At 47.3% G+C, this 12836-nt stretch overlaps 2 protein-coding genes across 2 annotated transcripts; both read left to right on the top strand.

The window, feature by feature from the left end:
- Positions 1 to 2206: 2206 nt before the first annotated feature.
- Positions 2207 to 6196, top strand: cyb5a (cytochrome b5 type A (microsomal)). The gene is made up of 5 exons (XM_070985824.1): positions 2207 to 2557; positions 4226 to 4354; positions 4471 to 4500; positions 4770 to 4804; positions 5545 to 6196. The coding sequence occupies exons 1-5, from the start codon at positions 2420 to 2422 to the stop codon at positions 5627 to 5629; spliced, it is 417 nt and encodes a 138-aa protein (XP_070841925.1). The 5' UTR covers positions 2207 to 2419; the 3' UTR covers positions 5630 to 6196.
- A 3019-nt stretch (positions 6197 to 9215) lies between these two features.
- On the top strand, positions 9216 to 10076 carry ppp1r3g (protein phosphatase 1 regulatory subunit 3G). The gene has a single exon (XM_070985822.1). The coding sequence runs from the start codon at positions 9252 to 9254 to the stop codon at positions 10074 to 10076; it is 825 nt and encodes a 274-aa protein (XP_070841923.1). The 5' UTR covers positions 9216 to 9251.
- The last annotated feature ends 2760 nt before the right edge of the window (positions 10077 to 12836 follow it).

Genomic DNA, 12836 nt, shown 5'->3' with positions numbered 1-12836 from the left:
GAACACCTTGGCCTCACCTTCGCCTGCAGCGGCTACTAAAGATGCTAAAGTCCGTCTCTGGAGTCCACAGAGCGTTTGATTTGTCCACTCTGGGCTACTGTAGCAGCACGGCCGTGCTCCCTCTCTAGATGTAAAGAGCTCATTGAAAGGTCATGAAAACCTTATTTCCAGCTGAGTAAACATGACTTATGAATATTATATCACATTTTCTGCCAACAGGTCCTCAAATTTAAGCTTTCATTTAAGAAACAGTGACAGATGATAACATCTCCACTGCCCAAAATATAACTCATCTATCGTCATTCATCAAGTATAAATGATATTTCCTGGCTACAAACGTCCAGAATATGACGATTAGTGCTGAAATGATCAGTCAGTCGATCGACAGGTGAAATGAGAATTAGCTGTTTTATATATTTGTGAAGTCCACGTCATTATGTTTGTTATTCACACAAAATAAAACACACTGATCAGATTAATGTGGGTGAACATAATCATTAGTTGTAGTATTAATGAGGGTCTCTCACTGAGTTTTTGATATAATCTTTGACTTCATTAAAAGCACTGTAGATTAAGAACACTTTTATGATCATCTTAGCGATAATCTTTGAGCTCAGGTGACTTTTCCTGGTTGTTCTGACACATTAAAGACTGAAATTAAAAAGAAGAGCTAAATCACTTATGAGAATAACACTGAGTTAAACCCTTAAATCTGTCTCTCTTACCTTTTTCTATCTTCTTGATCCAAAAAACAAGATGTCCGCGCAGTCACCAGCTAGCTAAAACAAGCTAATGCTACCAAGAGGCTAACGTTAGTGGCAGCTAACTTAGCTAAACTCGCTAGTGGAAAATTGTAGTTTTGCCGTTTTTTCAGTGACATCTAGGTCACCTACCTCATATTAATAGTTACACTACACCGTGATAAGCGTTTCCTCTGAGAGAAATCTTACTTTTATGACAATTACTCCCGTAAAGAGACAATTTAACGAAACAAATTTAGCAAAAAGCAGCAAGCAATAAGACGCAATCCCGAAGCCAAAGATAGGTGAGGAGGGAACGGAGGTGTCACTCTGCTGCAGTTTACGCAAACCTTTCTGTCTCCTGTCCAGCTTAGTTTAAAAGGAGACAGAGGTTACGTCTTTGCTATTTCTAACTGGAAATTTGGTCACCTGACTGGCACAAAATGTTTTATAACTTGATGTCAGAACGTGTTCTCCAAACATGGGAGGAACATAGAGATGAATTATTAATTTTACTGACAGTTTACTTGTAACGGTTGACTCCCTGGTTTTTTCCTTTTCCAGTGGAGACACACCTCTAATAAATAGACAATCTTTGTCTTGGTTTTTCCCGCCACTGAGCTGCGGAAGAAGAAAAAGCATTTTTTCTACACAAGGCGCCGATTTCTGTCACTATTTTACAACGTTTATCGTCAGCTGAGCGTTTAGGATCCAACGCCACCTCTGACTTACAGCTGAAATGCGCCAACAGGGAAATAAACAGTCATTCCGTGAGATAACGTTCCCACAGACTCATTGCGTGACAAGCGAGTTTCCTTGAAAGTTGGTGAACTGAGGTGAACTTTAGCCTCCTCATCGCCCATAGCTGGCTGATGACTGACAAAATCAGGACCAATCAGAGACCCTCAGTCAGAAACAGGGAAGAGACTGACCAATAGTGTCGCTAGAAGAACGCGAAGGGCGGTGCTCACCGCCGTGCCAGGAATTTTGAGGCTCCGTGAAGCTACCATAAGAAACGCAAAGTAACCGGAAAACGACATTTCAAAGTAAATTAATTCTGTTTCTACGACATGCGTTCAGTCAGAACTTTCAAAGTGGGCTGAAAACAACAGTGTCTCCACATTGTTTGAAGAGTTTTTGAGGATTCTGGAAATACTTTGAAAACTGGGGTGAGTGTTGAAAAATGTCTTGGCGGTGTTTTAAGAGGTCATCCAGGATTTATCTCCCAGAAAAACTGCTGCTTTGTTGTGTGAAGCTAAAACATGAGAGACACAAACTGCTTCCTTTAGCTCTATTTTTACATACTTTGCTCTAGTTTATTGGCATACCTATTCTGTTTTTCAGTCTATTCTAATCATATGTTTTCTCTACGTGTAGCGTGGAGGATTATTTTATATAATCACCTGTTGCTAATGACAAAGTTGAACCTTTGACCAAACTTGTATTTTGAAAAGAGAGGCCGGAAGTGTCGTTCAGTGTCCTGGTGAGTTTGACAGCGGTGAGTGTCTCTGGAACTTGGGACTCTTGTTGATAGAAACTGGGGTAAATGTTAACGCGTTCTGCGGAGTCACGGTTCCGTAGCTCGGTGGGATTATATAACCGCAGACGGGGCGTTAAACTGCTGCTGTTTGCTTCAGCGGCTCTTCACGGTCAAACTGTCGTCGTTTTCAGGAGCACTAATGGGTGAAAAGGAAGAAAAGAGTCCCGCTGGAGTCAAATATTACAGGCTGTCAGAGATCGAGGAGAAGAACTCGTTCAAATCAACGTGGATCATCATCCACAACAAAGTCTACGATGTGACCAAGTTTCTGGAGGAGGTGAGTTTAGTTTCGGGACGTTTTCAGTCAGCCTGCCAGTGGAAATCCTCTACGACAGGAAACCGCAGACAGAAGCGTCCAAACGAACACTTCCCTGCTTTGAGAAGGACATGAGTTGAAACCGATGCTTCGTTTTCCTGCTGCCCTTAAATGTGTCTTTATTTGAATGGAGTCTGGTGGAGGATTCACAGCCTCAGCTCAGCTGATCGGGCTGCAGGCTGCCGCCTCCCGAGCTCAGCCCAGTCTCCCATGGGCCCAATAAGGCCCCTGGAGGAGCTCTACTGAAGAAAAGCCAGACTTAAAACCTCACACAAATATCCACTAATCAGGCATTACTAGAGCCTGATCAATACTGACTTCTTATAATCAGAAATCAGCTGATGTTCATGTGATTTTACAATAATAATCAATCATTGTTTTATCATTTGGCCTTTAAATATTTGAGCTGTTTTCTGATTTGCTGAATGTTCAGAACAGTTTATTTGACATCAGGAAGTTCAAGCAAGGACAGCAGGTTTCTCCATCCTGTCCTCATTTTTAGAAATGTCTGTTTGTTTGTTTTGGAGCTACTGTAAATACTTCATTTATAAAGTTTATATACTTGTCTATATACTTAGTTATATTGTATTTTTATTCTATCATTATAACATATAACTGCATACTTAGTTACATTTTTAACAAACTGCTGTTATTCTTGTTTATATGTTTTGTTACATTTCTAAACAATTGTTGTGTATTTTGTGTTTGTCTGTATGTTTAATTGCTACTGCAACAGAATCATTTCCCACATGTGGATCGTTAAGAAACCGTCTGACAGCACATGGAGCTGCAGACACGAGCGGATGGTCTGAACTGTTGTTTTATGACGTTTTACAGATAAAACTTTCACTGACTCATTGAAAAATGACGTCAGGTGTTCAGGAAGTGATTTCTCCATCATTCCTTTATTGAAGGAACTTTATTGTTGGTGTTTGTTGAACTTGAACTTTGCTGCAGCTTCATATTTCTGCACGTAGAACTTGTTGACAGGACGTGACAGACCCTGTTTGGACCTTTGACCGTTGACAGATCACCTGGATCAGCGCTGAAGGCTGTTCAGGGTTCAGGGCGTGGACCGGAGACCTGCAGGGAGCAGCGTTTGCTCCGCCGCGCTTCCTTCTGTCTGCGGTCGTTTCAGACCAGTCGAAGCTGACGGATCCAGGTGTGTCGCAGCAGGTGCGTCCAGTGGAGGACGATCCAGACGTTCAGGACAGACTCTGGACAGAAAGCTTCTCATGAAGACTCTTTAAGACGGCATCAGCGAGGACGAGGAGGAAGATCCCTGCTGCGATCACTGCTCATTGGCCGGCTCACAGTCATCACCATCATTAGTGTGAATGAATTCGCTGAGCCTGACGGCGTTGTGTCGTCACGCCGCCGTCAGGCTCAGAGCGACTCCTCTCTTGGCGTTTAAAGAGTTTCAGATGGCTTCTTCAGGTTTCAGCCTTGTTAACATTTTATCAAGTCAATGAGTAACCGCCGTTCAAACAATCAGGAGCGCATTTCAAGCCAGTTCAAACATGTTGCTGAAACATTAGCCTTCACGCTAACTTCCTGTCTGCAGCAGGTAAAGTTTGTGATGCAAAGTCAAACTTGTTCCTCAGAGTGTGTGTTTGATTCTCACACCAGCACCCCGGAGGACAGGAGGTGCTGAGGGAGCAGGCGGGAGGAAACGCCACCGAGAGCTTCGAGGACGTGGGACACTCCACCGACGCCAAAGAGATGGCCGGCGAGATGGTGATCGGAGAGCTGCACCCGGTCAGTGTCCGTCTGTGCTGCTGCGCTCAGGGGACGCCTGCGACAGATCTGAGGTCTGTGGCTGGAGACGCTGCTGTCACTTAACTGACTGTCTGTCCTTCTGTCTGTGTCCGCAGGACGACAGACACAAGATCCCCACACCTGTGGTAAGTGAGGCCAGAGTGATGTCACAGTGATGTCATCGTTAGCGTCTACAGCAGGGAAGGACGAATGAGGGACGCTGTCCAGGGGCATCATGGGAAATGTAGGACAGACGCAGTGTTTTGACACCACATGACAGCATGACCATGTTGTCATGTGACCTGACGGCGGTGTCACGTCTCTGTGGCTCCTGTTTGGTTTCCAGTCGTTTGTGTTTCTGTAGAATCAGTTTGTGTGTTTTCAGCTCATTTTGTCTGATGTTTGTGTTTCACAGGAAACGTTGGTGACCACGTTCAAGGATGAGCCCAGGTACGCACGTGCGCACACACACACGGCGCGCGCACACACACACAGCGCGCGCGCACACACACACACTCACATGCATGCACACACGCACGCACACATGCACGCACACACGCATGCTTGATGCTGGTTAGCTGCTAACTAACATCTGGACAGTCTGCACCAACAAACACAACAAAGATCCACAACAGACCAGGACCGCGGACAGACCAGGACCGCGGACAGACCAGGACCGCGGACAGACCAGGACCGCGGACAGACCAGGACCGCAGACAGACCAGGACCGCAGACAGACCAGGACCAGCTTTGCTTTCAGCTTCAGTCACTGCAGGTTTCAGAACAGTGTCAGTGGGTTTTGGTTGGTTAGTGAGTTAGTTACCTGTTTGACCAGCTGTCTCCCTCCCTTGCAGCTGATTGGTTGGTCGTTAACCAGCTGTCTCCCTCCCTTGCAGCTGATTGGTTGGTTGTTGACCAGCTGTCTCCCTCCCTTGCAGCTGATTGGTTGGTCGTTAACCAGCTGTCTCCCTCCCTTGCAGCTGATTGGTTGGTCGTTAACCAGCTGTCTCCCTCCCTTGCAGCTGATTGGTTGGTTGTTGACCAGCTGTCTCCCTCCCTTGCAGCTGATTGGTTGGTTGTTAACCAGCTGTCTCCCTCCCTTGCAGCTGATTGGTTGGTTGTTGACCAGCTGTCTCCCTCCCTTGCAGCTGATTGGTTGGTTGTTAACCAGCTGTCTCCCTCCCTTGCAGCTGGTGGTCTAACTGGTTGATTCCCGCTCTGGTAGCAGCCATCATCACGATGCTGTACCGCATCTACACCACAGACAGCGAGTGACATCGTCAGACGTGCAGCTGTGATGTCATCAACAGGCACTACTGTCAAACACCCCGTCTTCTGATTGACAGCTGTACCAGCCAATGGCAGCGTAGACCGGCAGCAGTGCGGACGAGAGGCTGCTGCAGACGACGACCATCTGATTGGTGGATTAGAAACAACGCGTCTACGATTGCCGCCTCTCCTGTCACAGCACTACAATACCCACAATTCATTTCATGCTGTTCGGCCAACCAATCACATGGCATTATGTTAATGAAGTCATTTCTATTGTTGAATTAGGAATTTGTAATTTGAAAGGTGGAGAAATGCAGGACGTTTAATTTGTTGTTCGTTTTATATCTGGAGCTGAATGTAAATGAGCTTATGAATATGCAATCAGCAGCTAACGAGCGTCGCCACGCTGCGCTCACGTGACCGCGCTCACATCCTTAATGCAGATCACAACATGAACAGCTGATTCTGTCTGAAGAACATGTGAACAGTCTTGTTATGAACCTGCTTTGATCATTTCTGTAAAGGCTCGACCGTCTTGAACTTTGCAGTAAAGCTGTTTGGAAACTGATCAGAGTTTGACTTCCTGCTCCAGATTCTCTTCTCATCGATCATGTTTGACTCCAAACGGATCATGTGATCGCTCTGATCCTCAGCCTCACCTGTCGGCCTCCTGGTGAGGCCTTCAGGTGAAGTGGGAGATCTGATCATCTGACAGCTGTGGAGTGGTTAAAGTTTCACAGTGACAAAAAGCAAAGATCAGACAGACCTCAGCAGAGTCCAGCACGCCTCCTTCACTGCAGGTCGTCCTCCGTCCACAGTGATCTGCCCAATAAAGCCTAAAAATAATCTTAAAAAGAAGAAGAAAGTCTGACAAAACACCGACCAGTGACACCAGCCATTGATCATCTTTTAACTGACCTGAAGGTTTGGAGCCGCTGAGCCACACAAAGTTCACATAACTGAAATGAAACTGGACACAGCGGACGCAGTAGAAACATGAACATTAGGACATGCAGTGCTTACCTGTGCAGGTGGAGCGACAGCTGATGAAGTGGATGTGGACGAACATCCGAACCTGTTCCACATCCACTGATGTAAAAGGTTGAACTGTGTCTGAGGACTTCCTGTTTTTTGATCTTGGAAACAGGTCAACTGAGTTCAAAGCCACACAGACTGAAGCCCTCCACAATAAAAGCGTCAGGTGTTTTCAGCAGGAGGGAAATGAGACACTGAAGCAGTTTGTGTGCTTTTAGTGTGAAAACAAGCTGTTATGAGGAAAACAGGGCCAAAGTTCACAGACGCTGCAGTTTAAAATGTGACCCCTGCTTCCAAAATAAGACGCTCTGCAGAACACCTGACCAACAGGTAAGATCTGTGAACATTCAATAGAAACCACGTTCAGCTGATCCGGGATCAGTGTTACCACATTCACGCTGAAAGAGAGACGTGAAACCAGTCTGATGGGCCTGAAACTGGGACCTGAACCCAGTGTGGGACCAGGTCTTATGGACCAGTCGGCTGCTGCCAGACGTGAGACCCAAAGCTGTCCCATCATCAGCTGTAAGACTGATGCTCTGCTCCATCGTGTGTCAGCGGCACAGAGAGATGTTTTATTTTAATGAATCACGTTTGAAAATGACGTAGAAGCTGTTTGCGTGAAAACATGAGCCGAGGCCCGACAGCTGGACAGGAAGCTGCTCCTGACTCTTCAGAGGTCTCAGTCCAAACTGGAAAAAGCTTCGCAGATCACCGTAACAGCAGAGGTTATTTACGGGAGACTTTTATTTTGAAAAGTCCTCTCCTGAGCTGCAGGTGTGCTGACTCAGAGTCTGTGTTGGAGGTCAGCTCCGTTATCAGATGAGTGTGAAACGTCAAAGTCTGCAGCTCAGAGCGAACCGACGACCCTTCAGCGGCGCGAGCGCACGCGTCGACGAAGACACAGACATCATGTCTGCTACAGAGACAGAAAAGACTCAGGAAGTGAAGAAGTTAGTGTCCATCGTTCGTTCCTGGAGACGACATCACTTTCGTCCTTTGTGCGTCATGCTGAAGCTGAAGATGAAACTAAGCTGAGTGATGAAGGAGCGAAGTGTCTGAAGCTGATGAAGGCCAGAAACTGCAGCAATGCCGCCATCTAGTGGCCAAAGGTCGCCCCCACCTGTTTGCTGCTTCAGCTGTTTGTCCTCATCATGGTTTCACGTCGAGGTTAGAAAATGTCCTCACGATTCAGTTTCTGCCTCTTTGGCTCCACAAGCAGGAGAATCAAGTGACCTCCCTCCAGGTGAGCTTCAGGTGAAGTTTGATTTCACCCCTGCAGCGTCCCCATTGGTCAGACGGAGCAGGCTCAGGCTGTGATTGGTCCGTGGATCCAGGCTTCTGCTCTGGTCTGGAGCTTTCAGGAACATGTCAGAGACAGGAAGCTGCTCCTCCTGCTCCTCCTGTCCAGAAGCATCACAGGAGCCGTCCTCCACAGCCACACGCAGCCGCGGCGTGACGTCAGGACGCCGAGGCGGTGACGTCACGTGTTTGTTTACGGCCGCTCGATGACGCACTCGGCGGAGCCACGAGGCCGCCGTGTTACGTAACAACGTCAGATTCTGGGAAAGCTCTTCATCCTCCGCCTGAAACACCGACATCTGTTTTTCAAAACAAAAAACTTTATTAACAGCGAACATTTGGAACATCCCAGAGTGCCGAGGAGAGACATTAAAATCCGCTGACATGAAAACAGACAGAGAAGAATCTTTAAAGATAAATCTGATCGATAATCACGATCATCACAAGAGAAACTCAACAGGAAGACGCTGATCTGAACAAGACAGACAGACAGACAGAGACACGGACAGACAGACAGACAGACAGACAGACAGACAGACAGACAGACAGACAGACAGACAGACAGACAGAGACACAGACAGACAGACAGACAGACAGAGACACAGACAGACAGAAACACAGACAGACAGACAGACAGAGACACGGACAGACAGACAGAGACACAGACAGACAGACAGACAGAGACACAGACAGACAGAAACACAGACAGACAGACAGACAGACAGACAGACAGACAGACAGACAGACAGGCAGTACTTTTACTGCACGGAGCTGACAGTACTGCTGTACTTCATGTACTGTACCTTTACTGTAACATGATGCTGTTTGCAGTACTTTTACTCGTGATGAAGTACGCTGTCGGCTCATTGTTGCAGGTTTACTGATACTTTTACTGAAACGATGTGAAAATGCTGTTTGTTAAACTGATCTCAGACGCTGAAGATGATGACGATGATGAGGCTTCACCTTGACGACGTGACGTTCACTCACCTGTTTTGTTGTTCTTGTTGTTGTTGTTGTAAAGTCATCTCCAGTGTGACTGTGTAAAGTGTGTGCTCGGCTGCACGCGGACAGGTGAGAGCTGACGCTTCTTACGTGACGGTGCGCGTGCTCTTCTGACAGCACGCGCTCAGCTGTCACCACGTTGTCCTCAGGGGGTGAGGGTGGGGGGAGGACGGGGGGCGGGAGTCTCAACGCTATACAAGCTGCCCCGCGCCGGGACTCCCGCGGACTCCGGACCGGCCTGCAGCCACAGCTGAGCACACAGGCCGCCTGGCTGCGGGCAGACATGTCCCGCTCACCTGTCCGCTTCCACGCCGGGGAAGAGTCGCCCTCTCCGGGGCAGTCTAAAGAGAACGGCCAGGAGGAGGTGGAGGACGAGGAAGGAGATCTGGACGACGAGGTGGACGCCTCTCAGCTGGAGAGATTTATGAGAGACAGGAGGAGAGCCAAGTCCCTGCCCGCGTACCCGGCGGCGCTCCTGGACGGCGTCTCCGGGAGCAGCGAGAGGAAGCGGGTGAAGTTCGCCGACTCCATGGGGCTGAATCTGGCCAGCGTCAAGCACTTCAGCGCGCTGGAGGACCCGCAGATCCCGAGTAAGGTTCTGTCCAGACACAGGAGCTTCCCGCCGCAGCAGCAGGACTTACTGAACGACCTGTGCCAGAGCTTCAAGTCCAGCCAGGACACGGACCGGCTGGTCGCCTGCTTCCCGGAGCCCCGGGAGGCGGAGCGGCGAGTCCAGCAGAGCCGAGTCTGCCTGGAGAAGATCACCATCACCCAGTTTGACGTGCGGGGACAGATCCGAGTCTTTACCGGCTGCAGCGACAAGGAGGTCGGAGTGAGGTACACCTTTAACGACTGGCTCTCCTTCGTGGACGCGCAGGCTCTGCCCGTGGCCGCGGATCAGCCGGGCTTTGTGGGAGAGCGCTTCAGCTTCACCGTGTACACGCCGCCCTTCATGGACCCCAGCTCGGCCGTGCATTTCGCCCTGTACCTGAGGAGTGAGGAGGGCGAGTTCTGGGACAACAACGAGGGACAGAACTACACCCTCAGGTACCACTGCATGTCCGGCTCCGCACCCTTCGTCAGCAGCGCCGCATTCCACTCCACCTGACTGCTGCGTGTCGTGCGTAAAAGCCTCCATCCGCCAAAGAAAAGCTTTGACGTGCAGCTGCAGTTTCTGTGCTTTGAGGCGAGTCTTGCTGATATCAGATAACTTGTAAATGTCACAGTCAGAAGACCCAGATGAAACTTAGATTGTCCTTAATTTTGGCCCCTGAATGATTCCGTTGTGCCTTTTCTGTAAAATCCCCCAAAGCTGAAGCTCGTGCATGTCTCTGAGGAACAGCTGATCCTTCTGCTTATGTTTCTGAACTTCCACTTGGATGGACGGGAGGACGCAGACACACCGGACTCATTCTGTGTGCCGGCTTTCCTCACTTCCCTGAACATGCGCACGTACAGTTGAGTATAATTAAGTTTGTCAGGCGAGAATCACTGAGACAAAATCAAGGTTAAGCTGCTGTTTACGCACAGAAAACACCTGAAACACCTGTGAAGAAGATCCACCCACAGATCAAACATGACTTTGAATTCGCTGATCTGCATCCTGCTGAATGTCTGAATGACCACTGACCTGTTTCAGACTGTTTTTAGATTCTTACTGCACATCAGTCTGCAGACATCACGTGATCAGCGTCACGTTACTGTTGCTGAGTAATTCAGCGGAAGTAAAGGTTGTTTCCGTCAGAGCAGACGCTCACTGTCATTTCCGAAACTCAACAAACATCAAGTCTCCAAAAAGACATCAGTGGTTCGCAGTTTAAGTCACTGAAATGCTTTGAAATGGATTTTCTGTGAGGTTCAGGTTCAGCTTCACCTGGAGGAGAAGTTGTTCCTGCAATATTTACAGGAACAAAGAGTCCAGATGAATGTTTTTATCAATAAATTCTGCTTTCAGGCACAAACTTATCTCAGCTGTCTTGAATTTTGCATTTTGAAAGTGTCTCATGATTTATTTCAGAGGAAACGTTTTATTGGTCAGAGACGTGGATTTGAAATGAAACAGGATCTGATTTAAATCACCATTATTCCTCTTTTTGTTCCCTTTTTTCATTTATTAAACTGATCTGAGAACAGCCAAAAACCCTAATTGTCTCTATTCTTTTCGTTTCCGTTATCAGTGCATTAATATGCTGTGCTGGAGAGTAACTCAGTACACTTACTCAAGTACTTCAGTACAATTTCAGGCCACTTGTACTTCAGTATTTCATCCTCTGACACTTTATGCTTCTGCTCGATTCTTCAGGAGCAAATATTTGACTTCACTCCACGTTTACCTTCAGATTAATGATGCAAAATCTGATCAATAAATAGCTGAATTATGGATGAAGATGAGACTTCATTGATCCTCGGGGGGAAAGTAAAGTACTTCAATCAGCTGCAACATTAAAGTGATGAACACATGAATGCATCAGAAATTAGAATCCAGTCATATGATTACTCTAAAACTTTGCATAAGAAGTACTTTTACTTTTTGTACTTTAAGTGTATTTTGATGCTGATATTTTAGTGTTTTTACTGAAGCTTTGAATGGAGGGTTTTTACTCGTAATTCAGTGTTTGTACACTGTGGTATTATTACTTTTACTGCAGTAAAACATGTGAATACTTCTTCCAGCACTGTTGATGAATGAATTATCATCACTTATAGTGGGACCTTTCACCACAGCGTCGACTTTTCTTTTGGATCCTTTGTTATTTTGGGATATCTGTTCTCGTAATTTTACTTCAGTAAAATCTTTTTTTATACGTGAGAGCAACGTCACAGGAACTAAAACCATCACAGGAAACAGAATCTCTTCGGTCTGAAACAGGAAACGAGAAGAACGGAGACGACGTCCAACCAAAGCTCCGGTGTGCAGCAGGTCTGACTGCAGGTCTGTTTGTCCACAGCTGAAGCTCAGGCTGATTTTCTGCCGGACGGAAACAAACGCAGGCTAACGGCAGCCTCAGCAGCGCCCCCCTGAGCCGGTGGATGGACGAAAAAAAAGACTGTTTTACTTAAATAACATCTTTTCACTGTTGGGGTAGAAATGTCCTGAAGGTGGCGCCAGAGGAAAGGTTGTAGCATGTTGCTAATGGTAGCAATGCTATTTTAACACTAGAATAAAGTGCTACCATGTTAACATGCTAATGCTAACGCGCTCTGCTATCCATGAGTCCTGTTTCCAGTTGTAGTATGAACACCTCAACATCATCTCGCTACCATGTTAGCATGCTAGAGTTAGCAGAGCATGCTAAAGCTAATGCTCTCGCACACACGCACACGCACACACACACACACACACACACACACACACAAGTGAAGGACGTGGCTGTGTGGATGTCTCTGAGCGTCCTGATCCAGACTCAGTTTAGAAGATGTTTCCAGCTGACCAGCATTCAAGCCGACGTGTCTCCAGTATGTGAGATCAGTCCGGTCCTCGTCCCCGCAGAAGTCTGTCTCGACCTGTCCATCATCTTTACATGACGGCCAAAGTTCAGGAGTCCAGCGCCTCTGAAAAAAGTCCTGTTGACAAACCTGACGACATCTGTTTGATCCGTCAACACTGGTTGAGGTTCAAAGCCATGAAGGAATATTTCAGGTAAATCTGAGGTTTCAGGGCAGGGCGTCACCGTTCAGTAACAATCGCATCACCTCAACTCGACCAAGAGACGCCCGATCACCGCCTGAAACCACCTGACCCAGCTTCATGTCTGCGATCAGGACTCAAGGAAAGCTAAACGTCTTCACCTGAACCCTGTGAGCAAACTGCTGCTGCCAGGCTTAATGCTAAAATCAAACAATTTGACAAATCAGCTCTAAATACTAC

The sequence above is a fragment of the Chaetodon trifascialis genome, chromosome 18 (genome assembly GCF_039877785.1).
Source record: "Chaetodon trifascialis isolate fChaTrf1 chromosome 18, fChaTrf1.hap1, whole genome shotgun sequence".
NCBI classification, from domain to species: Eukaryota; Metazoa; Chordata; class Actinopteri; order Chaetodontiformes; family Chaetodontidae; genus Chaetodon; species Chaetodon trifascialis.
The sequence above is the reverse complement of the archived record's forward strand: the minus strand, read 5'-3'. Positions and strand labels throughout refer to the sequence as shown.